Here is a 27,385-nt window from a genome sequence, read left to right as displayed (position 1 = left end):
TCCTACTAGAAAAGCAAGTCACCGAACTTCACACTAGGATGACTTTTCAAGAGCAAAGTTAAGGTGTGAATTAACTACACAGAGCACTTAGCATTTCTGCCATTACTTAATCTTACTATGTTAAGTACAATTATTAGAGAAAATAAAACCGCCGCTGTGCCTGTGCTCTGTAGAAAGGGCCTGGACATGTCAGGCGTCACTGTGCTGCTCAGCAGGGCCATCAGCCCAAGAAGCACTAGTTCTTAAAGACACATACCCACAGGCATGGCATCACAAACACGAGGCTGGATCGCACATTAAAGGTGAGAATCCTTGCTGCTCACTGGAAAGGCTTTTCCATACACAGCAGCACTGAAAGCATCGCTGGGCACTCCCAACTTTAGGAAAGAGTGTATCACAGGCAGAGGCACTGGCCTGTGCTACATGGATGCACTCACTAGACAGTTCTTTGTCATGTTACCAGAATACAGCTTTTAGCCCAACACTGTACTTAGGGTCTCCTGTGAAGCTTTGACGCTAGTGTCATGATTCACTCTGTAATGAATGTCCTTATACTTTGACCTAGCAGACTGAAGGAGAACGGGGATGAGAGGGAGAGGATGTAAAAGACACATTAGCAGAAAATGATGTGAAGTTACATCAGTAAGAAAAATTAATCTGTTAACATAAAGAAAGTCAGCATAATTATAGTGATACTTGCAGAAAAGAGGTCAGATTAAGTACTTGAGAAAGGTCACAGACTAACCATCTTTTGCCCCCTTTGGCCCAGAAGACTAACATACATTTTACATTTTTATCCCACGTTATGACGATGGTTCATAACATCCCAACATGCTGTAAGAGAATAGCTAAAGGGACAAGCTCTTTTACTCTTGACACAAAGATTCACCAAAGGCAGCCATGGCCAAGAAGCAAACCTATAAATGGGATTCAAAGGAAACATGCAAATTTTTACAAGTTAATTAGATTTATAGTTATGTGCCAATAGGGACCTCTGATGCTGGGAATTACAGAAACAGCAAAGTTACCCCTCTTACAGCCCATCACTACTGCACAACTGAATGATGATGTTCTTCCAGAGAAAGATGGCTGAGGGCAAAAATGGGGAACTCTTCTTCCCTTTACTGGCTGCTATTAATTTACCTTCTCCCAGTAACTTTTTGTCTGGTAATAGGATTTGAACCCAGGAATTAGCCAATGAATTCTCCCCAGCCACATCACCAAAACCTCAAACTCCTTTTTGCAAGACAGTGTTAGTTCTAGAACCCAGAAATCCAAACAAATAAAAACATCAACTTCTGAGGCCACAGCTCAGTAAAAGTACACACCTTACTCAGGCCAGTGAGTGTGCCCATTAGGGAGGATTCTGTCCTAACACTTTCATAAAGCTACTCAAGACGCAAAGATGCAAATGCTGCTAAGCTGAAGGCTTTTCTTTTGTTTTCTTTTCTTTTGGGTCTTGCTATGTAGCTCTGGCTCTCTGGAACTCACCATGTTGAACAGGGATCTGCCTGCCTCTGCCATGTGTCACTATGCCTGGTCCTAAGCAGAAGTATTAATAGCTAGTATGGATAATAGAGTATAAATGATGAAGGGAAAAAGGATTTTTAAAGACACTTTTCCCCTAACTCATTTAAGTTAATTGTCCTGAGTTAGTGACAGAGATGCTTAGGACCCACTGTGTCAGAATTCTTTTGACCAGGTCACATAAGATGATGTTGTCTGTCTACTCCTCACAGTGTGATGCTGTACAACATGGATGACAGATTCAGGAGCAAAGTGACTAAGCTAATGATCAAAATGTGGTTCTAACTGCCAATCTTAGAAAAGAATGGAAATACACTGAGGGACAGAGAAATCCAGAAAATGAAGCACCATTTGTACATACTTTTTAAAATTTTAATATAAATAAATTCACTTCTCTAAAATCCTAATACTGGCAATACACCACAAGCAAACAATACTTGTGATTATATAATATCAGCACATTTGTTCATGGAAGATCTGCATTGCAAAACTCCAGACTGCCATATTAACTTAGGTATTCACTGCTATCTGAAAGCGTTTCTTTCTGCTCTTCCAATATCTTATATAGTGAGTCCCCTAGGTGTCCGTTAACATATGACAACTAGGTTTTAGTTCTGTGTCTCTGCTGTGTCAGGAGACTCACTGCACTGTTGTGAAATTGGTGCTGACCACTCAACAGTGATAGATCCCTTATTTGTAAAAGGGTCCAGGGCATTATGTGGTTCTTATGCATCACTAATCTTAATCCTTCTGTTTTGTTTGTTTGAGACAGGGCATCATGTATCCCAAGCTAGCTGCAAACCAAGGATAACCTGAAGCCAAGTATAACCCTGAACTCCTAATATTCCTGCCTCCACCCCAAGTGCTGAGACTGTGGGTGTGGACCACCACAGCCAGCTTATAGCAATGAGCATTCTATTATCAAATTTAAAATTACTTTAATCTGAAGAGGGGGTGTGGATGATAGAAATACAGGGACCCTATGCATCTCTGACAAAGGGATATGCAGAGCAACAGCCGGAGACAATGACCTCAACATAAAGCAGTTTCGTACACTGTCAACAAATACTGATGATGGTCATAGCTTTCTGAGATTCATCATAAACCAACAGATTGTTTCTGGCAGAAGCCCAAGACAGGCTCAGAACACATCGAGACGCCATCGTCGACAAAGGAGAGCCCTATTCTTTTGTATCACCAAGTCCACTGCATTCCTTCAGTTTCTCAAGTGCCACAAACACTTCAGCCTGGCCTCGGGCTTGCTCTGCTCCTGCTAGTGCTATCCTTTATGCTTCGCTAACCACATTCTTTTAGAGATGAAGCATCTGGACCACAGTAACATTAGCTGAAACAACTACCTCTGAGTCTTAGCTAAATTACTGGGCAATTTGGGTCAAGCCAGCCTCTAGGAGGTCTTTATAAGGTGCTGCATAGAGTACTAAGTAGACTGTGCCTTGTGGATAAGGCCTGGGCTTTCTTTCTAGACAAAATTGCACAGAGGCATTTAGAACAAGAGCTGGTCCCTTTTGGCCTTTCTCACAATGACCTCACCAACCTTCCTACTAAAATGAACCAAGGGGATCGGTCGTAAAATGGGTCATGCCCATCACTGAAGAGCTCTGATCCCTCTTCCGTCCCTGCGTCAGAGCCGGTGTCATCCACGAATGCCTCATCATCAAAGTCCTCCATGGCATCCTGCTGCTCGTCAGCCAGTTCAGTGATGTCGGAATCGGCCGTGGAAAAAGTGGGGGAGGGTGTGCGGTCGGCAAGGCGCTCATTCACACAGCCGTGGAAAATAGGGGAGCTAGACACCAGGTAAGACGCCGATTAACACAGGCAGGGAGAGAGGAATAGTTGGTTAAACAGGATGCTCAGGTGCCAACAGGACAGAATGCACTGACAGAATCATCACGGTAAAAGCAAATAGAAAAGCAAAAGGGTAAAATGAACATAACTGCACAGCTCAGGTAAAGGGAACGGGGCAGGCTGACGAGATCTATAAGGAAGGACCCTCAGAACAAAGAAAGCAAAGAGCGTCCATGAGTAGACTGTCTATCTCATGGAAATATTACACTACAAAATGTCTATGGTCTGCAGTTCACATACAAGATGAGCACTCTGTCCTCCAGGAGCCACTCATGAGAGAGATAACAAGGCCTTAAGTGTTTGAGTTCTCTTGTCAGCTCAGAACAGAAAACCAAATGGATGACAGCGCTGTATGCTGAAGCAGCACGGGCCTGGGTGAGATGTGTCTGCATAGCCCACTCCTGCAAACCCTAGTCTGCTACCAGAGTGGAGTGGACAAGGTTGACTTCAGCAACACCATGTCAGTGGGTTCCTTACATACCATCACAGGGCATTTACAGTAAAGAGTAACTCACAGGTCTGAAACTAGTAAGCTCAAAGTTCACATTTCCTGGGGCCAGAGGAGTAGGTCAGTGGTAAAAGGCACTAGTTGCTCTTGCAGAAGGACGCAGACTTGGTTCCCAGTACCCACAGAGTAGCTCACAACCATCTGTAAGTCCAGTTCCAGGGGATTCAGTGCCCTCTTCTGGCCTTGGTGGGTAACAGGAATACATATGGCACACAGACATATCTGCAGGCAGACCACCCATCCACATAAAATAAAATAAAATAAAATCCTTCTTAAACATTCACAACTCCTTGCTTTTGCAATGTTAACCTCTTGAGAACTGAACTTCACATAACTTCTCAGAGGCACATTTGTTTTCATGGAGCATTGACCATGATGGATGCAGAGACCCTGAAGAGGCCCACCGTGGGATGTAGTTAACCTGCCCTGGGCAATGACTAAAGCAAGACAAATTCTTCTGAGAAAAATCACAGAGGACCAATCAGGTTCTGGGTAACAAGGGCAGTCTGGTAACACACATTGTGGTATCTACTTAAAGCATCCAGGATTCAGAAATGTTTTCTTTTTCTTCTCAATCTTCCTTGATCAACTATGAAGCATGTTGTAAGAAAGAGTCCAGGATGACTGTCAAATACGCTGGCTAAAATGTCTGACATAAAAAATGTGTGGACTATGTGAACCTGAAGTAAGGACTTTAAACAACACAGTGGTTTTGAGTGGGCAAGATTTAGCAAGGGGGTGGTTTTTTTGGTTTGTTTGTATTTTTCTTCTAATGCTACTAGGAACTGAACCTGGAGCATCAGGGGTGAGCCACACCCCAGTCTGAGAGCGAACTTTTATGTACTCTTTCCCCTGTGTACTTTCTACTGACATTTCAAAGTTAAAAGTACTTATCCATTTTTAAGAAAACAGCAAAACCGTGACATACCTTCCCACAAGTTTGAACCAGTGGAAGCGATCGTAGAATGGGTCACTGCCGGTCATGGTGGTCTCGCTCTCGTCTTGGGCACTGGAGGCCACCTCCCCTGCCCTGTCATACATCTCTCGCATCAGATCCAGTCTCTGCCTGTTGAGCAATACAGGGTACACTAAGTCAACACCATGAGACTGCATAAAAACTTCATTTTGGAAACCTCTTGCACGCCAGGTATTTTAAAAGGCTGTTCATATCACGTAATGTGACTATAAACAGAAGCATGGAAACCCAAATTCTCCAAAAGGTGTGAGTAGAGAACAGCCGCCCAAAGTGAGCAGAATGTAAAGTAAAATGTGTGTGCACATACGGCATGGGAGGGAGTAAAGTGTGTGTGCACATACGGCATGGGAGGGAGTAAAGTGTGTGTGCACATCCGGCATGGGAGGGAGTAAAGTGTGTGTGCACATACGGCATGGGAGGGGAGGGGGGAGGGAGAAGGAGGGAGATCTAATCTGATTAAACCTACAGTCATGGAAGAAATGTAGTCCACTGGGTTTGACATCTCAATATAACTCGACAGTGAGGAAAAGCCATCACTTCCTTGCTTATTAAAGATCACTCTGAGGCCCAGAAAAAAAGTAAGCGGGATAATTGTCAGATCCAAAAGAGAAATAAACACAGCTCATTTAAAATTTAAGAGGGCTTATGAAAGTAAATGTAAAAATCAAATATCAAAGTTGTCTGAGAAGTGAGTTTCATTGACTCTAGAAAAAAAAATGAATTGGTAATACTATTGTTGAGTGGTCCCAGCACTTAGAACCACAGAGAAGAAACTAAGTCATCCTCAGAGAGAGCGAGGATGAGGGAACCCACTGAAGCAATTCACTTGTTGTTAGTTTTGTTTGTTTGTTTGTTTTTAATATAGGGATTTTCTGTGTAGCCCTAGCTGTCCTGGAACTCACTCGATAGACCATGCTAGCCTCGAATTCATAGAGATCCACCTGCCTCTACCTCTTGAGTGCTGGGACTAAAGGCACGTACCACCATGCAAGGCTATTTTCTTTTAAAAAATAATCTTTTATGAATATTTTCCTACTTGAGTTTATCCAAAGACCAATAATGTGTTGCTCCATTCTTCAGATCCTGGACCTCCACTGCCACCACTGTCCGAGGGAAAGGTCTGTCCTCGTGAGTTTTCTCCATCTCCGTGGGAAGTAATTCAGGAGGCAAAGGGGAGTACAGTGTGTCAGTCAGCAGGACAAACTGGAACTGCACCTGGAACGAGAAAGTAAGGATGGACAAGCATGCCCAGGACTCTCAGCAGGGAAGACTCAGAGACAAGGCAACAGGGCACAGCTGAAGGAAACGAGGTCACAGAGCATATATTCAATAAATGGCCTGTGACGAGCTGAAAAACTGGCCACCTACATTTTAAACTCACAAAACAATCTTAATTTTTTTTTAAAAAAAGATTTATTATGTATACAAAACTCTGCCTGCATTTATGCCTATTCACCAGAAGGGGGCAGCACAAAATCTCATTACAGATGGTTGTGAGCTACCAAGTATTTACAAGGAATTGAACTCAGGACCTCTGGAAGAGCAGCCACTGCTCTTAACAATCTTAAATCAGGTATTTATAGACTTTGTTTTCCTGGGGTGGTGGTGGTGGTGGTGTGCGTGTGTGTGTTTGTTTTTTCCACAAACTAAAACCTCAGTGGACAAATGAAGACTCCTGTGGAACACAAACAAGACCAAAAGGTGGACCCAGTCACTCACTAATGAGAGAGGACACACATGCAGCTTTTCAGTTGAGCGCAGAGGACTACAACCATCACTCTTCAAGCGTTTACCATGGAGTAAGTGTGACTGCATCATGTCATTTACTTCTTGCTATGCTACCTTGTACTTTTACCAACAAATAACAATTAAATACTAATTAAATAACAGGTATAGAACTAAGAAAAGAAGATACAGTTCCTGACTTTAGTCCACTTCATGAAGAAAATGGTTAATAATCCAAAGTGTTTCTGAGCTTGTGAGTGAAGACAACACCTCTCCCAGTGTAGACATGTGAAGCACATACATCCCCTAGGAGCAGCCAGTGAATTTTCTAGGCAGGTGGTCTGTGTTTTTTCCTACCCTTCAATATGGTCCCCAGCAGTTTAGTGAGGCACACAGAACAATCAAAGATTTCCTAAGGCTGTTTGGAGGTTGGAGGTTCGGCTCAGTGCTTCTTAGGCAGCACAGGCCTTGTGTTCAGTCACAAGCACCCGGTTTAGCATGTCCAGCCCCGTTAGTAGTGTTCTGTACAAACCCATGCTCTTTCATCTCTCATCTCGATCGATCGCAGGTTCTACTGTCAACCCCCATCTGCAGAGGAAGCAACAGAGCTACAGAACTACAAGGTTAACTCGACTGCTCTGGATGTGGCTCGTGCTGTCTGAGTGCAGAGTGTACACACCTGTCCCTACTCACACCTCCCAGGCCCTAGAGGAGGAGCAAATCGGTTGACAAGGGGCTTAGAGTTCTCAGAGGTACAAGCTAAAGGTGGAGAACTAAAAGAAAACCAAAAATCCTTCCCCAGAAACCTAACAAGCATTTATCTATTAATAAGACTATCCAGCTCCCCTTTAAAATACTCACATTTGTAAAATGAGCCAGAAAACAGCTGCTGTAAAATGTTTAATTATGGCCTATGTTGTGCTGGCACATACATGAAATAAAGCTGATTCGTGGCCTCGAACAGCGGAGTTCCCCAGGGAAAGGTTAATTTAAGGCTATTCATTTAAATGGACCCACTGTGCTCCCAGAAGACCTGTGTTCCCTCTCATCACCCTCCGCACCTTTTTCTTCAGCTCCACACTGATGGCGTTGGCTTCCTTCAGGTATACCGCATTGCCCCACAGTAAGTCCCTTAGTGAAGTAAACTGGTGAGACTTCCATTTCCGGAACGCCCACTGGGCCAACTCAAATTCATGCTGTGTCCAAGGAACTGAAAGAGCAGAGGAAGCATATGTCACAGTGACTTAGCAACCATAAGGAGTGTCCTCTCCCCTACAGTATATGTACTTCAGAAAACCTAAAATCAAAAGGAACACAGTTGTGGGTTGTTTGGTTTGTTTGAGACAGGTTGGCTTCGAATATGCTATGCAGTCAAGACTGGCCTCGAACTCCTCATTCTCCTCAACCTTCCAAGTGCTGTTCTCAAGCTAGCTAGATCTTTTATTACAGTTATTTATGTATGGGGGAAGGATGCGTACCACTGCATGCATATAGTGGCTCAAAGAGCCAGTTGTCTTCTTTGACAGTGTGGGCTCCAGAGATCAAACTTAGGACGCCAGTCTCGGCAACAAACACCTTTACCTGACGAGCCATCTTGCCAACCCCTTTTCCTTTTTTCCTTCTTAATATAATTCTGATGTGTAGGTATCAATTTCAAAGTCCCTTATCTTGACTATGAGAGATGGTCTACGTGACGTTCCCACAGGATCATGTGAAGACGGTGCTTGGAAACCTTAGAAATTCTATACACACTAACAGTCCTCACCACCTATCATTACCCAAGCACTGCAGCAATGGGCATCTTGTGAACCACTTCTCAGAGGCTCAGTACAGGGTCAGTAAGCAGCAGGGCAGAGCTGAATGACCAAGCTCTGTAACAGGAGAGAGGACTGGGACTGATAATGCTGATCAGAAGACAAAAGGCAAGCCAGGCTCTAGCTCTCACCTTCCTCCTCCTCCTCTTCCTCCTCTGTTGTCTCTGCAGCCAGAGATCGAGTCTCAACCTGCCTCTGCAAGGCCTGCAACTTACTCTCATAGTCCTGGATGAAAAGAAAGGAGAGAACATGTAGAGAAGAGAGGGAGTAAGAAGGAAGGGGGAGGTGAAAGGAACACTGGGGGGAAGTACACACAGCAAAGGACCAACACAAGGAAACCGGGAGGGCAGGACCTTACACATCATCCAGAGGAAGAAAATGCCAGGGAAGACTGAAGTTACCAGAACCTCCTAAGGCCTCGATCTCCTAACTACTCAAAAGGGAAGATAATTAAGATTAGATGTTGAGTCGGCATGGTGGCCTTTAATCCCAGCACTTGGGAGGCAGAGACAGGTGGATTTCTGAGTTCGAGGCCAGCCTACAGAGTGAGTTCCAGGACAGCCAGGGCTACACAGAGAAACCCTGTCTGGAAAAACCAAAAAAAAAAAAAAAAAAAAAAAAAAAAGACTAGATGTTGAAGTTCCTTATGGCTGAAAAATTAAAAGCCCACAGCACCACTGAACTGAAATGGTTGTTATTTAAGAAAAATTTTATATTAAATATACTAGTATGTGAATTAAAATAAGTATAATACAAATCAATTTTTTATTGAGACAGGATTTCTCTGTGTAACCCTGGCTGTCATGGAACTCTCTCTCTGCAGAGCAGGCTGGCCTTGAACGCAGAGATTCACCAAGTGCTGGGCTTACAAATCAGATTCTATTCTCCACTTGATCCATGTATTTTCTTTTTAAAGGATTTATTATAATTTTTAAAGGTATGAAGCTCTGTGTGGAACAGTGTATGTGTGGATGCAGAAGGCTGAAGAGGCCAGAATGGGGTGCTGGACCCCACGGAGCCAGAGTCACAGCAAGTTGTGAGCAGCCTCCTGATGTGGGTGCTGAGAACTGAACTCAAGTCCTCTTCAAGAACAAAATATACTCTTAACTGCTGAGCCACGCTCCACGTGTTCTCTCTTCAGCCCTGCTGCGTGTATTTTAAGTAGTATTACCTGAAAGGGGCAATGATTATTGGATGATGGGGAAAACATTCTTATTTCTCTTTAAAGTTTTAGATTATTATTATTATTAAATTGGGGGAGATGAGTATTAGTTCTTTTTTGCCTGTTTGTTTGTTTGTCTGTTTTGTTTTTTTGAGACAGGGTTTCTCTGTATAGCCCTGGCTGTCCTGGAACTCACTCTGTAGACCAGGCTGGCCTCGAACTCAGAAATCCGCCTGCCTCTGCCTCCCAAGTGCTGGGGTTAAAGGCGTGCACCACCACTGCCCGGCTATTGGTTCTAATAATAGTCTAACAATTCCAGAAAACTAAGTCTTTCCTAAATAATAATTTTTTCATCTTTAAAAATTTTAGTATATGATCTTCCTACCAAACAGCTGGAGAACAACCAAAAGATAAACCTTCTAAAAAGGCATGTGAAAGCCCTCTTTAAACAGAACCATGTTAATAAAATGGTACTCCTTCTATGTTTATATGCATATACCTTTTTCTTGTGGGCATGCAGGTGTGCACATACATGTAGAAGCTGGAAGTTGCTGTTGGGTGTCTTCTCTATTTTTCCTTCCACTTTTTCAATTGTAAAATGATATTTATTCATCTGCTTGTTTATTATGATGAGTATTGGGGGCACTCGTGTGCTGCAGTGAGGCGGAGGCCAAATGACAAGTTTTAGACTCGGTCCTCCCCTTCAACCATTTGTCTCCTGAGATGGAACTCGGTCAGCAGGCTTGGCAGCAGGTGACTTCACCCACTGATCGATTCACTTTGTCAGCCCATAATAAAAAGACTTCTAACAAGTCATAACCAATTCAATATATAAATGTTGACTGAGTCTCATGAGATTCAAACACACATTCTTGTAAAATTTGTATTTTTGAGATAAATAAGGAGAGTTTTTTTTTAAAATGGCTAAATATTACATGATGTAAAACTAGCATAATCTATTGATTTAAAAAACTATGTATTAGGAGATGTATACATAGAAACATTTAGAAGTCAACTATCATGGCATCTCCAATTTTCAAAATAATCAGAAAAGTAAATAAAGTAACCAGGAGGCTGGTGAGACAGCTCAGGGGTTAAGAGCACTTGGTCTCTTCCAGAGGACCCGGGTTCAGTTCTCAGCATCCACACAAGGTGGCTCACAACCACCTGTAATCCCAGAAGCAGGAGATTCAATGCCTTCTGGACTTGGCAGGCACTGCAGGGCATATACACTCATAAAGACACACCACATATTAATAAATTCAAAAAATGAATAAATAATTTTTTTTTGAGACAGGGTTTCTGTGTAGCCCTGGCTGTCCTGGAATTCACTCTGTAGACCAGGCTGGCCTAGAACTCAGAAATCAGCCTGCCCCTGCCTCCCAAGTGCTGGGATTAAAGGCGTGCGCCACCACCGCCCGGCCTATTCTGTTGGAATAAATAAATCTTAAAAAATTCATTGTAGCATTTTTTTTTTCTTTCAGTTTCTCTGTAGTCTAGAAATGTGAGTTGGGTAGTCCTTCAGTATTTTCCCCTTAAAACCTGTTTACGATATCTACCAAAAAGAGAAACGCCTGATGTTCCATCTAAAAATCTCTACATACAAAATCCTTTTATCAGAACTAGAGAGATGGCTCAGTGGTTAAGAGCACTGCCTGTGCTTCCAGAGGTCCTGAGTTCAATTCCCAGCCATCTGTAATGGGATCTGACGCCCTCTTCTGGTATGCAGGTGTACATGCAGATACAACACTCATATACATAAAATAAATAAATCTTAAAATGCTTTAAAAAAAAACTTTTATCTTGGAGATTTCTTCAAAAATAAGTCTATAAGTTAGTCAAACTACCACTGCCACTCCCCCCAAATCGCTAAGGTATGAGGGTAGCTTTCTCTACATGTACTGGACAAGCTTCGGTCAGAATAAACAATCTCTCATCATCCTTGGGATGGCAGAAAAAAAATCAACCTCCAACTGAATTTTGATCAGAATTTGATAGTTCAAATAACAACACCTTTTTAAAAACAAATTGAAGACTTTTTCCAAACCTGGCTGTTTATGAGCTTCCAAGGATATTATTCGTATGTCATAAGCTGTGTGTGTGTCTCTCTCTGTGTGTGTGCGTGCATGTGCATGGATGCCAGAAGGTTGGCACTGGCTAGAGTTACATGGGACTGTGAGCTGTCTCATACAAGTGCTAGAAATCCAACCTCAGTTCTCTATAATAGTAGCAGTCTATGGCATCTCTCCAACCTCTAGACACACACATTCTGTGTTCCTACTAATAACCGCTGCCGCAGATACACAGCTTAGTAAGGAAAAGGTCACGTCGGTGAGGGCACAGAGATGATAGATATACACATGACATACACTACATTTTGGTAGAGAGAAGCATTCTGAAGAATGTAGAGCAAAGCAGAAGACAGCTGAGAGATTACCAGAGAGAAAAGAAGGAGTGGGGGACACTAACGTGAAACTGACAGCAGCCAAGAAATAGCTGAGGTACTCACTCCTTGAAGCACCTGTTAGGACTTCACAGAACCCTGTGTTTCTCTCTCTTGGCTTGTCACAGTACTGATAAATACCAGTGTGGTTATCTGTCCAGTGGCAGCTTCTCCATAATTTTGAATTTCACAAGTACAGGGACCATACTGTCACTTATCACCCAAGCATCTGGCACGTTTCTATCTTCCAGATAGAAACAAACTCAAAATGACTGTCTTTTAAGTCAGGGACAGGCACACCATGGCCTGGGGGGCTAGATTCAGACCATAGGTGTCTGAACCTAATGACATGGTCAACAAAGCTTGAAGGATCACTAAGGACCAGGAGTATATTTTGGTGGTAGAATACTTGCCTAGCATGTACACAAAGCTCCATCTGGTTCCATCCCCAACACCAATTTTAAAACTATCTGGCTTTTCAGAAAAATGCTTTCCAACCCCAGTGCTACCTCAACAGTTTTGCCCAAGAGTCAGACATCGCCTAGGTACTTTGCAAATGATCAAGTCTCCTGCCAGACGTAGTCAATCATTTATTCTGGGGATGGACCCAGCAGTCTACATTCTCACAAGACTTCTAGGATTCTGTGACACAGTACATCTGAGAGTCACTTGCTCTGAGTCCTATTAAGCGTACAGATTCATGAAAGAACTAAGCAAGTGCATCGACAAGATAACCAAAGGTTGTAATTCTTAAGATAGTGTGAGATTATACAGTGCTTGTCTAGAATGCACAAAGCCCTAGATTCAATCCCCAGCACAGCATAGAGCAGGTGTGATGGTACATACCTGTCATGCTAGCACTGGGGAGGCAGAGGCAGAAGGAACACAAGTTCACAGTCATCTTCAGCTACACACAAAGTTAAAAGTCAGAATGGGACACTGGAGACAATATCTCAACACATTTTTAAATTTTATTTTGAGACATGGTCTCGTTCTGTAGCTCTGGCTGTCCTGGAACTCACTATGTAGATCAGGCTGGCTTCAAACTTATAGAGATACATCTGCCTCTGCCTCCCAAGTACTGGGAATAAAGGCATGTGCTATCCTGCCTGGCTATAAATAAATAAATAAATAAATAAATAAATAAATAAATAAATAAGTGGGAGTTGACCTAGGATGGGCTGCAGTAGGAAGAATGGCACAGGAGCCAAGATTTGAAAGAGCTAAGCATGACGGAAACAAGCTGCGGTCATAAGGAAGTGTAACTGAGGAACAAAAGGACAGAGGTATCTGCTCTGTGATATTATTAAGGCATGAAATCAGATGTGGGCAAATAGCAACAAAATGTAAAGTCTTGTAAACAATGTGACAGACAGTTCAGGTTTTGAAGTTGGTTGGAAGCCCATGAGGCCACTGACAGGCTACAACCTGGATTTTAGAAAGACGGCTCTGGTTACTGCAGGGACAGTGAACGGCACAAGTCATGAACGGCAAACACTACACACAGGGGACAGTCTCAGATCGATGTCTGCTCCCCAAGGGTCCAACAATTTTGTTTAGATTTATTTTGTGCATATTTATGATTTGCTTATATGCATGTATGTGTAGTGTGTATGTCTGTTTGTATGTGGGTATGTATGGTTACTAGGTGAAAGCTGACAGTGGCATGGTTTGGTGTCACTAAGATGACAGTTTAAGCAAAATCAAAAGTCACCGTCCTTAGTTTTCTGAATAGGCAGCTTTTAACAATAGAAACTCAGCTTGGAATGCCAAGATATAATTAGCAAACAATCACAGGAATGGACTGCCACCCATATCCCAGGTAACACCTCACTTCTTGTCAACATTTAAATGTGTTCCTCATCACACAGGGGACAGTCTCAGATCAGTGTCTGTTCCCCAAGGGTCCAACAAAATTTTTTAGATTTATTTTATGTGTACTTATGATTTGCTTATATGCAGCATGTATGTGTAGTGTGTGTGTCTGTTGGATCCCTGAAACTGGCACTGGGGTTACGGGTAGCTGTGAGTGACCATGTGGGTGTGGGATTTGAATCCAGTTACTCTGTAAGAACAAGTGCTCTTAACCACTGAACCATCTTGCCAGCCCCTCCCTTTGCCCCTCTCTTTGAAAATGCAGGATCTCATGTAGCCAAGGCTGGCCCATGGGACTTCCCTGTCAGTTTCCTCAGTGCTGAGGTGACAGGAGTCAATGCCTGACAGTTCCCACGCCCATCTTGGCACTGCTTGGAGGAGCACTCTTTCTCACCTGGATCAGGTAGCAACTTTCCAACTGGGCCACATGCCCTGCATTTGCCTGCCTACAATCTCTATACCCTCTATACTTGACCACAGTGAACTTTCTACAAGGTGGATCTAATAAAGGAACCTCCCTGTAGACACTGGGTTGGTAGTTTCTCACACCAGTCTGGTCTGGCTACCTCCAGCCTCCTTGTCTTTTGTCCACCGCAACAGATGTGGCTTTCCGACCACCCCACGTAATTAGTATTTCCCCCATCCTGACCTGGCTTCCTCCCTGACCCTTCCTTCCCTTGTTCTTTTGGCTTTGGAAAAGTCTCAGTTGGACTGTGGGACTCGTTCTTAGCTCAGGGCTTCCTTCCTCCACAAACTTCTCGCACTATTCTCTCTGGATGAAGCTCTGCTCAGAAAGCCAACACTGCACTGGAACTACCTCTGTGCCCTAGGACACTAGAGATCTTAGAACCCTGCACTAGTTTCTCCCAGAAGAGCAGAGAAATACAAAGTACTTGGAGGAGAGAGATGTGAGATTCGGTACAGAACAAGTCAAGCTCTGCCTGCCTCAGAAAGCATAGCACATTAAAAACTCATGCATATGAGGTGCATGTGTTGTGTTCTCATTTGCAATGTACAATGCACAATTTTCCAACTTGAAAAAATATGCTAGGTTAACATTTTTAAAGTAATTTATTTTTATTTTATTCGTATGTGCATTGGTGTTTGGCCTGCATGTCTGTCTGTGTGAGGAACCACTGGAACCTGAATTGCAGATGGTTGTAAGCTGCCAAGTGAGTGCTGGGAATTGAACCTAGGTCCTCTGGAAGAACAGTCAGTGCTCTTAACAGTTGAGCCATCTCTCCAGCTCTTAGCTAGGTCTAAATTTTTAATAAGATCACTGATCCATTAAAAAAAATTCTGTTTTGTCTTGTTTCACCTTTAGCAGACTAGCAATAATCTGAGAGGAGAAAACTGAGGCTAACGTAGAAAGAAAAGCTATGTCACTTAAAATAATTTCTTTCTTTCTTTTTTTCTTTTTTTCTTTTTTTTTTTTGGGGGGGGTTTTTCGAGACAGGGTTTCTCTGTATAGCCCTGGCTGTCCTGGAACTCACTCTGTAGACCAGGCTGGCCTCGAACTCAGAAATCCGCCTGCCTCTGCCTCCCAAGTGCTGGGATTAATGGCGTGCGCCACCACCGCCCAGCTTAAAATAATTTCAAATCATGACTAGGTAATAAAAAAATTTAAAAGTTTAATGTAAAATAAAATTTAAAATATTATTCTTACTTGTACATTAAGAGATTTTTATTCAAGAGAAACAGCATAAAGTATAACTTAAAGCATTTTTTTATCATTTTGTGCCACTGAAGCCCAGGCCCTTGTGTGTCAGGTGAAGTGCTAGTAACCCATTTAGCTACATCCTAGGGCCCCAAATTTTGTAAAATAGAAAAGGACATTAAATGCAAAAGCTTGAAAGTCCATACATAAATACGAAGAAAAGAACACTTGGCACAAAACTATTTTCAGATGAAAAAGCAGGAAGAGGCTGAGAAATTAGTATCACCATGTTTCACTTGCCCCTCCTCCCCAGCGATAAATCACACTTAAAAGATCATTCCAAGGTTTATTTCATAAAGACTTTATTTTTTTTTTAATATTACAAACTAACTCTCCCTTTCTGAGAAGGCAGTCTTACTTACACTCAGACAATCTTCAAGCATTGTTTTAAGAAATTGAGAGGAAAACCAGAGTTCATCAACAAGAAGATTCACAACTTTTCTTTACAGTAACAATAGGAAAAAAAACGATGCATTTCACAACCTTAAGTGGGCCACACTAAGTCTACCTACAGCAAAGTTTACAATGATATCAACCGGACAGGTATGAAAATCGTTTGAAATGAATCTGTCTCTAACAGTACAGAACACAAGCTCGCCACACTGAACCTAAGACTTCTTCATCACACTGCAGTAGGCCACAGGAAGCTTCTCCACTCTCAGGCTTCTGTACAAATCATTAAGGCAAGTCAACAAAGGACCAGGAAGGCACCAGCTACAGCAGTGACCACGGGAAGCCCATGTAACTGCCTATAATCTGATAGCATTTAAAAAGTCAGGCATTGCTGTTACAGACTCAGTGTTTTGGTTTTAGTATCTTACACCTAAAGCACAAAAGGTCAGTTCAAGTCACTTCAATGTAATAAACAATTCCTATGTGTTCTGTTACCTATGAAAGGAGAAACGATTTGCTATACTAGAAGCATCAGAAGCAAGAGTAAAAGAAAAGCCCTTTGGTTTAAATTTATTAACCAGATTTTGTAACTGTCCATAGAATTACAGTCCGGTCTGAAAAACCTTATCCAATAAAGTCAGACTCTACTGCAGACCACTTATCATTTCCCAAGCATGAACACTTTTCTCCGTTTCACAATGAGAACACGTAGGAATATTTTCATAATAAAATAATATGTTAATGAAGACAAGTTCTCTTTGGTCTTGTTTAATTTAAGCTGAAGGAGAGATACCAACATATCAAAACAAACCCCTCCTCCCCCCAAAAAAACTACAAAAAAACCAACAAACAAAAAACCAAGCTAAGCCTGCTGACACACCCCTCTAACTCCAGCAACTGCGGAGCTGACACAAGAGGATTACAAGTCTGAGGCCAGTGTGGGCAAATCAAGGAATAAGAGCCCATAAAAGCACAACAGTGCTTTCTACTTGTTCAGTGAGTCAATCAAGCAGTTGGAACACACGGTTTCTAAGGTAAGTAACTGCTCTCAAACGCACAAAAGGACACTGCTAGCGGTGAATCTCAGGTTCATTTCTTTCCTGGTTGTCTAGAAAATTAAGCGTTTCATAGACGTCTGGTCATTTCAATAATACAAGGGCACTTGGATTAGCAGAAGAACAAAAGTAATTCTTTGGACTATCCCTGTGGGCAAAACACCACCCACACATGTACATGAAAATAGTCCAGAACTTTCCACTGTAACGTTGGCAGCAGGGAGTGAACTTGCTCCTAGTGTTTAGCAGGAAGGGAAGTATTTATCTGTAACCAAGTGAGACTATATGGACCTGAAATATCTTTTTCAAGTTAGAACCTGCCGGGCGGTGGTGGCGCACGCCTTTAATCCCATCACTTGGGAGGCAGAGGCAGGTGGATTTCTGAGTTTGAGGCCAGCCTGGTCTACAGAGAGAGTTCCAGGACAGCCGGGGCTACACAGAGAAACCCTATCTCTAAAAAGCAAACAAACAAACAACAAAAAAAAATTTAGAACCTAAGTAATTAACACTTTTAATTTCAGAAAATGAATTTTTGACAAAACCCCAGATAGTCAGTATAATTTCGTGTGAAGAAGAAAAGACAACTGTAGATTTACACAGACAAACTGAAGTGACTGACTTGAAGTAGCCTACCAAGAGTACATTCAAACCAAATGGCACCGAGATTGTCATCTCAATGAAGTCAACACACAGAAGGCGTCACTCACCCAAGTTGAACAGGCCATATAAGCTATCACTTAAGACTAGAACTGTTCTAGCTATGAAAGGAAAGGTAGCTCCCCCAATCATTTTAAGGGAAAAAATGTTGGAAGCAACTTTCTGTGCATTAAGACAGCATTTTCTTAAAAGAGAGAGAGAAAAAGTCCACTACAATTAAAATTAATGTGCTCTAATAAAACAGTACCCACACACAAAGCAGGAGGGGAAAGCACATAATCACAGTCTTGAAGGCCTCCTTGAGTGTTATGCTATCTTGGCTGCAAGTTTTCACACCACTAGAATACAGGTGTTTGGTGCATGACTTGGTGTGACCTAGGAATCTTCAGCACTGTGAATTCTGGCAATCTCTGGCTCTCCATAGTGACTCTTAGAAAGGCTTCTGAAAAGTACAAGAGGTGAAGTATATAGAAAGCCATTCTTCTCTTCCATTAAAATCCACCTTTTCTTTCTATTTTTTTTTCTTTTTTCTTTTTTCTTTCTTTATTCAAAGAGGATTCTTCATCAAGGCAAACTGCAAGCACAACATGGTGAAGTGAGGTATTGACAGGGTAGTGACTGTTCATCAGGACTTAGTTTTCCTTGTTAGAGGATCTGTGTGCATTACAACTGTTGAGTAAGGAACAGTTTACTATATATACAGCTCCAGACTCAGCCTAAGTTCATTTTTATTATTTCATCAGCTACTGGAAATAGGCAGTGAGGAGGTGTCCATCAGCCGCCGTCATGCCATGCCCCATCTCTTCCTTCTCGAACCAAATAATCTTCTTAGAAACTTACACATATTGCTCAAAGCACACATTTTTGTTGGTATTTCTGTTGGCATAATTTTAGTAAATATAGTTCATGCTATGTGTGAGATAGTCAGTAAACTTCAAAATACAAACCAAATAGAAACCAAGAAAGCGTCAATTTAAAGTTTTAGAGATATGATAATTTTTTTAATGTTCTGATACAGTAAAAATTACTGAATCGGTTCCTTAAAAATACAGACTAAGATGATGATGTGTAAGATCCAAGGCTGTATAGGACAAAACATGTCTGAAGACCTTGGATTTGAGCTTGTAAAAATGCCAAAAATATTTTATGAAAAGAACAGACACCAAGGCGAAGTGTTAAGAAGTGTAAAGATAGTTCCATGTTGTTTTTTAGCCAATTTCTAATATGCATGGGGGATAAGAGGCATTTCTTCAATATATCAAATTCTTCTTTTGGGCATTTCAGTCTCTTGGGATATCAAAGCACTATTTTAAAAAAAAAAAAAAATCTTACACCAAAACAAGAGAAGCCAGTGTAAGTACACTAATAATCTAGGCACCATAGAGAAAACTATCAGAAAAATACAGGGCCTTGATGTTTTATACGCAATTCTAGAACCTGCCCACTGATAATGCACAATCAAAAGGGAGGCATTGAAACATTTACCAGTGTTTTACATTTTAACAGTAAAGACCAGTTAGTATTTGTAGGAACACAACATTTAAATCATAATGCATATAGCAGGCACCAACTCAATCCATGAGCTAATATTAACACTGCCTGTTTTCTTTGCTACAATTTCAAGTTTGTCCAGTAATCTACTTATACTGTGGTTTCTCGACCCGCTTTGAGATTGGGTGCTGAGAACTGTCTCCTCATCCTTGGAGGTGTCACAAACTGGTTACAGTGGATGGGCTTGTCAGTCTGCTTTTGAGAGCAATCGGCTGGACTGCCCTCTACCTGACCTCCAGTGTTATAATTACAGTAAGACTGACGGTGTTGGTGAATGTGACGCTTAGCCTGGAAAGTCTGTAGATCAGCGGTGGGGTGACCGCTGGGGGAGTTCAGTGACTCCGAGGAGGCAGTTGCCTGGCAGCGTGTGTTTTTCGGTTGGCCATTATTGAGAGAATTGCTTCTCCAACGTGGCTGAGGTGGTGGCTGTTGATTGGTAATATGCTGTTTGCTAACTTGGATATGATCCTGACTTCTTGTACCCTGGGAGCCCCATGCTGACTGGGGATCTTTAGAAGCTGCTCTACCCACTTTTTCTTGGCTTTCTTCTTTATTTCCTTTTCTTCCTTCTTCATCTTTTGGAATTCTTAGCTCAATAACCTCATCTTCTGTTATAATAATATGTGTCCCAGGACTCCAAGAGTTTCTGTGTTTAGGATTGCTCTTAAAGGGAAAGCGGGGCTTCCGGTTCTCAGGAGGGATGAACCTGTGGGGTACATTCTGCCGACGAAGCTGCTTTGTTATCTCTTGCTGTTGCAGGTTCTTAAACCGAATTTGTTCTTGCCTCATCCAACGCAGGCGTCCACGTCTAAAAGCTGGGTCCCCGTTCATCAGCTGGGAAACACGTTCTTCTTTGCCAAGTTCTCCACTTTCTCCTTTACTGACACCATTATCAGAGACGCTGTTAGCACTAGCAACTAGGGGCTCTTTTGTCTTGTGGTTCCCTTGGCTCTTCTGTTCCTGTGATCCAATCAATGGCAAGACTTTCTCCATTTTGAGCATTTTATTTCTCAAGACTTTGATCTCTTCATCTTTCATATTATTTTGCTTTTTGACTTCTTGCAAAATATCTTCCAGCTTGTCTATGTGAACCTTGAGGTCATCTACATCTGTCCCACCCTTCCCAGTGACCATCATATCTTCAATCTTCTCATCCCCTACCCCAACAGTGTCCCAGACATCCCTGGCCACAGCCCTCCAAGAATCCCGCTCATTGGGATCTTTCTTCCCATACATGGCACAAAGCTCTTTCATCTTAACAATGGCCAAAGCTTCAATCTCCTGCCGACTGTGCCTAAAATCATTGAGGGCAACCTCATAGCAAATCTCTTTAACAGCCTGAATCTTAAGATCTGAGATGGTGACCCACTTGGAATCTTTACTCAGCCGCCTTCTTTGTGGGATCTGATACATTTTAATTGGCTCTCGTTTCTTTCCGCTGCTGGGGAGGCCACACTTTTTAACAATGGTTTGTAACTTGCTGGGAGGTAGCTTTTCTCTCAGGGAAGTAATCAGTTTCCAGCTCTCCTCACAGGATCTCTTGTCAGAATCGTCCCCGCTATCAGAATCCGCGTCCTTTGGAAAAACAAAATAAAAAAAATGGCCCCCAAATAACCAAAATTAAAATGTAAAAAGGAAAATCAAATTGATGAAAAAGCAAGCAAAACGCTTTAAACAAATTTAAAAACAAAACAAAAATCTAAAAACAAACTTAAAAAAACCCAAAAACCAAAACAAAGTCTAGATGAGGAAACTATTAAGACCCATGTATATGTGGATTACTAGTAATATAAAGATTTGTTTGTATTCCTAATTCAAAGTCCCACTTTCTGGGATAAATGAAGCACGCTTCTTGGAGGGCTGACCAGTCTCTCACTCAGGTCATGAGAACTTAGTAACCTAGTGTGAGAACGCACCTCCACCACGCCAAGAAAACACGGAGATCCCTAAGTCCCACACATGCTAACAGCCATGCAGCCACTCTCCCACATTTGCCTTGGTTATTGCTGTTGCTTCGTCCAGAATCTCCTTCCCCAAGAGTGAACACGGATGCATACACAGATGTGACGAGCAGGCAGATTAACAAAAGGTTAGTAAGGCTGCAGGTGCCAAGTTTTGTTTAGCTTTACTAAAATGAGCAACCCTAGAGAAAAGTTAGATAGAAAGTAGAGAAAGAAGCAAACAGATGATGTTAAAGTGTAAGAACTCCTATTTGCAGACCATGTAAGGTTCTTAATTAGGCAGATTCCCTTTCCTATTGGATGGAACGACTTTGAAACTGGTCTTTCTAGAAGTAGATGCTGGATTTGCCATTTTATATTAAGGTTTGTTACTCTAACAACAAGAAAGCATTAAAAAAAGATCACTGCTTATTTTTTATTTTTTTAACATGATGAAACCAATAAAACCACCCTGTAGAATTTTAAGAAGTTACTAGAACAAAAATTAAGCTGGGCAAATGGCCTTTCATTAAATATAACTAAAAGTTTCCAGAGTAATAGCACATTTTAACCTGCTTTCTTGGGAGAGGATGCTTGGGCCTTGTACATGCTGGGCAAGCTCTGGACATCTATAGCTAATGGAGCATCTCAGAAGCTCGGCATGGGAGCTTACACTGGAGCTGCAGCACAGGTGAGCCTGAGAGTGGAGGATTGCCACAAGTTCCAAGACAATCTGGGTTTGGTATAAGATTGTTCCCAAACTATAACAACAATAAAATCAACCAAAAATTTTTCTACACACAAGAGAAAACAATTCATGTTTTCTATTTAGAAACCTCAAGTGATTTCCAGCTACTTGAAGACTATTACTTTGAAGTGGCACTGCTGCCAATAAACAACAGAAATGTAGTCTGTGTCTGTTAAACAAATGCACTCGGACCGTCTGTCAGTTATCTGTGCTGCAGCACTGCTGCTTTTCAAAGATCGAAAGGAAAATCAAAGCTAGGCTTAAAGCGCTGTGGCTTCACAACAGTTCCAAGTTCTTCTCCTTTTCTTTCTTCTAAGATTTTTACTTATTTTACTCTCTCTCTCTGTCTGTCTGTCTGTCTGTCTGTCTGTCTGTCTGTGTTTTGCCTATGTGTTCCTATGTGCATGTACCATGTGAATGCCTGGTGCTTGCAGAGGCCAGAAGTGGACAGTGGATTCCCTAGGACTGGAGGTACAGGCATTCTGAGCTTTTATATGGGAAGTTGAAATTAAAACTAGGTCTTCTGGAAGAGCAAAGCATGCTCTTAACTATCAATACATCTTTTCAGCCCAAAACCAACTGTTCTTTTTATAGTTTTTTTTTTTTTTAATTTAATTTTATGGGTTGGGTTTGGGTATTTTGCCTGCATGTATGTCAGTGTACCATATGCATGCCTAGTACCCAGGGAAGTCAAAAGAGGATACTGGATCCCCTGAACTAGAGTTACAGATGATTGATTGTGAGCCACTGGAAATGGTCCTCTGAAAGAGCAGCCTTAGCAACTAAGCCATTTTTCCAGCTCTCCTAACCAACTGTTCTTAACACAAATTTTTCTTGCCCATGATTATCGAAACTGTTTCTCAGTATAGTCAAGCTCAGAGATCTGCCTGCCTCTGCCTCCCGATTGCTGAGATTAAAGACATGTGACACCACCACCCATTAGACATCAAAACTGAATAGCATATCTTATTTTCAAGACACAACTATCTGTACATATGGTCATCTTAGGAGGGAATTAAAAAATAGTATCTGTAATAATGATAATGATTGGGCTTTTGAAGTTAAAGACACTGTTATTGATTTGTACTTCTTTTAAATAAACAGGTACTAAACCCACTTATAAACTCTACTTGAAAATTTAACAAGGAAAAGCAGATCAAGGCAAGCTTACAGATTCTATACTTTTCAAGTATACGTTTGTGGTATATGTATGTGTATGTACATGTGTGCAAGCCAGAGGTCTATGTTGGATATCTTCCTCTGTCTCTCTCCCCACCTTGTGTTTTCAGACAGGAACTCTTGTTACACCTAGAGCATGCCATTTGCACTAAACTGGTTGGCTGTGAGACCCCAGAATCCACCTAGCTTTCCCCCCAGGTTAGATTAACGCATGCCTCCAGGCCTGGGTTCACATGGGCGCTGGGCAATCCAAACCCAAGTCCTCAGGCTTACACAGCAAATGTTTTACTCACTATGACATCTACTTGTCCCTGTTCTAGTTTTTAGTTTAAAAGAGCAGAATGGGAGCTTTAAGTATTGCTTAGGGACAAAGGGCTTGCCTAGCATGGGCAAGGCCCTAGGCTCAGTCCCAGCACCACAAAAGAAAAACATAGAGGGCTAATCCTTTGTGTATGTTTTGCATGTGTGAAGGTCAATGTTCTCATGAGTTCAGCTAGGCTGGCTGGCCAATGAGGTTTAGAGATTACCTGTCTCTGCCACATCTGGAGGCTGGAAAGCTGCCATGCCTGGCTCTTCCCCTGGGTGATAGATACTGTGCAGTAGCCACCTTACTGACTGAGGCTCGCAAGACAACATCAGTAGAAGAAAGAGCATGTCTGACTTGAGTGGGACTTTTTTTTTTTTTTCCCTTGGTTTTTTGAGACTGGGTTTCTCTGTGTAGCCCTGGCTGTCCTGGAACTCACTCTGTAGACCAGGCTAGTCTCGAACTCAGAAATCCGCCTGCCTCTGCCTCCCAAGTGCTGGGATTAAAGGCGTGCGCCACCACCGCCAGGCGAGTGGGACTTTTTTTCAACTATATAAACTTAGTTTTATACAACACAAATTATCTTACATTCTTCTACATAAATATTATTTTATTTTTTGGCTGTTTTTCTTTTATAATTTCTTAGGAATAAAGTAAATATTTCTGAATCTAGAAAACAGCAAATATTTTAATCATTACTTAAGTGTCAGACTTGAGAAATCAAAGATACCTTGAAATTCTAAAATGAAACATAATAGTCTATATAAACTCAAAACTCAAATTAAATCAAACTCAAATTAAATCAAACACTCATGATTTTCTTCCTTTTTAAAACCACTATTAAACTACCTCTTGCTGGGCAGTGGTGGCGCACGCCTTTAATCCCAGCACTTGGGAGGCAGAGGCAGGCGGATTTCTGAGTTCGAGGCCAGCCTGGTCTACAGAGTTCCAGGATAGCCAGGGCTACACAGAGAAACCCTGTCTCAAAACAAACAAACAAACAAACAAACAAACACCTAGCTCTTTACAGCTCAAATTTGCCACCATATGTCATTCTGACCATGATACAAACACAAGTTTTAAGTCCCATTTCAATTACAGAAGATTTAACGCTATTTGGACTCACTGATTTCAGAGCTGGAAATACTACTAGGGCCTTGCCATTTCACCTGTCACTAAAAGTTTCATCCATGTTTACTGTATACCAAATGCACAATGGGCCTGCTGGAAAGTCGTTCAAATGAATCCATGCAACTTAGAAGAAGAAACAGGAAAACTCAAGGATGGAGGACACAGGATCCAGGAGCACTGACACTGACTGTAAGAGATGCTCACACAGAGGAGGGTTGCATCTGGGAGCTGTCATACAGAAGCTTCATTAACTACAGCTTTAAAAGATTATGGAGTGTATATATGTATGCATGTGCATGCATATGTGTGCATTTGAAGGCCTACTCATGCCATGACACATGTGTGGAGGCCAGAGAACAACTACAGGAGTCAGTTCTCTCCTTCCATCATGTAGGTTCCAGAGATGAAATTCAGGTCATCAGGTTTGATGGTAAGCACCTTTTTCCACTGAGCCATCTGGTAGGCCCTAAATTACAATTTCTTAATGCTGTCACTGTGTTAAAAATTATAGTATTTGATATTTAATAATAATATCTAAAAATAATTTATGAATATTTTAGTAAAATAGTAAAAACAGCAATTTCTTCATATTCTCTCAATCTTTATAGGGCACATATTGGTTGACCAACACAGAATCATAAACACACATTTCTGTCAGTAGACTTCTAGATAGAAAGCACTTCCTTCCTACAAGGGAACTGCCCTTACTATCCTAGCCTACCTTCAGATGCACAGAACAACCAACAGTGAGAACATCATTACCTGCAGTCTGTGGATGCCCCCTAAAAAGCAACACTAAGTATGTCTTAAAGACAACTTACTCTCTCTTGTTAGTATTTCTTCCTCCATCCCTCCTGCCCTTCCTTCCTTTCCTCAGGATTGAACCCAGAGTCTCTGCTCTGTATGCTATGTAACCCAGTCTCTGTAACTATAACCCGTTCCCTTTTTACTTTGTTTTAGATTTGTAGGCAGCATCTTGTTGAGCTGTGCAAACTTGCTGTGACCCTATGATCCTCTTGTCTCAGCCTTGTAGGTGGCTAGATTTCAATTGTATGACGCCATGTCGGGCTCCAGTGTCTATGTCAAGGCATAAAATTGTCATCAACGCTTGGTAAGGAGAGCACCAGACATTATCACTCTCAATGCCTACTTGTTTACAGTGTGCTCCCATAGCCACTAGCACTATCATGACACCAGACACTATCACTCTTCAATGCCTACGTATTTACAGTGTGCTCCCACAGCCACTGGCACCATCATGACCGGGGAACTTCTGAGAAACTCAGAAGTCCAGATCCCACCCCGGGCTCAATCACTACCTGTTTTTAAAATATTTCCAGTGATTGAGAAGCACTGAGATAAGCTACAAGACTCAAGTTTAAGGTTTAGGTCCATGATTTAGCAGGTATGTAAGGCTACTACAGAAGCAAATTTTTAAAATGCATGTATTCACAGTAATATTTTTCAGCCTTAATCTCAGCTATAAACTAAAGGCAATGTTATATCTTTATTTCACTTACATACACATCTATCTGTCTAACAGTTGTTTCAAGGATCAAGTAAAATGATAGAGTTAAAGCTCTTTGTAAATTACAAAGCACTCTACGTTTAAATAGGAGACACTATTGTTAATAACTAGTGCTTAATTACACGCTTCCTCCTTGATGTCTCACAGACCATCAGAGGCATGTTATTAAATTACACTACATAATTATCATAAAAGACTACTTCATGTGTCTCAAATCTTTCAAGCCCTAACCATTAACGCCAAAGCCAAGCGAGTCTTCTAGAGACACTCTCTTTACAACATTGATGTTATCTTGTTCCAAGTGCTGAATTTATTCTTCCAATCCATATTTTTGAAGACTTAACTATAATTTTAAAGATAATAAATTAAGTGGTTTAACCCACTACCAAGAACCAAGTGCTCCAACTAAGGCTGCTTTTACTTAGTGTCTTAGCTTTCACGGTCCACAAAGCAACAGTCTTCCAATAGAACAAAGCATGGCCTAAGGTTAAAACTGGTTATGTTGTATTCCATGTTACAGGAAGAAGCCAGCAGCCTCCCCCTAATTTCTCATTAATACCTCCTTTTTAAAAACAAAAAAAAGTGACTCCCTAAACTGTATCAATTATGTTTAACCTCTCTTTGTAGCCCTGGAAGTCCTGGAACTCACTATATAGACCAGGCTGGCCTCAGAGATCCTCCAGCCTCTACCTCTTGAGTGCTGGGATTAAAGGTGTGTGACACCACATCCAGCACCATGGAACTTCTTTCTACCAGGGCTGGCCTTAATATTAAAATCTTCTAAGAGCAATTTATTTATTCATAAGACATTTTTATAAAACCTCAGAAATCAATTATCATCATAAAGTGTTAACCCATTATGGCTGTGACGGTGAACTGACTTTCCGACTGCTTACCCAAAGCCTTTCTCAACCCAGAGCCAGCAGCGTCCCTCTCCTGAGATGGGTATGGAGCCCTACTACACTGGTACCACAAAAGCCACCGAGAACCTTACTGAGAATTCAGACTCCATGCAGGGCAACAGAAAAGGATTAACGCATGCAACTGTGCAGCAACACTTTTAGACACATTTTAACTTTAAAGAAAAAAAAAAAAAAAAAAACCGAAAGAAAACAACCTGCTTAGCACAAGAACAATCCCCATGTCAGCCTAAGAGCGGAGAATTAGTACTATCAGGTGGCCAGAAACAAAACCAAGGCAAACGCCCACCAAGTTCAATGTTCAGTTACTGTCACTTAAAGGACCACTCCTGGTGTACATTGAAAAGGTACCACTGAAGGGCAAAG

At 41.7% G+C, this 27,385-nt stretch overlaps 1 protein-coding gene across 19 annotated transcripts in view; it reads right to left on the bottom strand.

The window, feature by feature from the left end:
* The window catches only part of Kif1b (kinesin family member 1B), a 132,465-nt gene that overhangs the window by 38,285 nt on the left and 66,795 nt on the right, over positions 1–27,385 (bottom strand). For 12 of the 19 annotated variants that reach the window (XM_034503333.2, XM_034503335.2, XM_034503340.2 and 9 more), the window contains 5 exons: positions 8,548–8,641; positions 7,664–7,812; positions 5,914–6,092; positions 4,830–4,967; positions 3,083–3,331 (listed from right to left, as the gene is read on the bottom strand). In XM_034503333.2, the coding sequence (XP_034359224.1) occupies positions 3,083–3,331; positions 4,830–4,967; positions 5,914–6,092; positions 7,664–7,812; positions 8,548–8,641 (809 nt within the window). Of the gene's footprint in view, positions 1–3,082; positions 3,332–4,829; positions 4,968–5,913; positions 6,093–7,663; positions 7,813–8,547; positions 8,642–18,266; positions 20,845–27,385 lie in introns of those variants that run through there. The other 7 variants (XM_076933731.1, XM_034503347.2, XM_034503342.2 and 4 more) reach the window with 2 other exon arrangements.

Source organism: Arvicanthis niloticus, chromosome 5 (genome assembly GCF_011762505.2).
Source record: "Arvicanthis niloticus isolate mArvNil1 chromosome 5, mArvNil1.pat.X, whole genome shotgun sequence".
Taxonomy (NCBI): domain Eukaryota; kingdom Metazoa; phylum Chordata; class Mammalia; order Rodentia; family Muridae; genus Arvicanthis; species Arvicanthis niloticus.
Note: the sequence above shows the minus strand (reverse complement) of the source record. Positions and strands in the feature narration are given on the sequence as shown.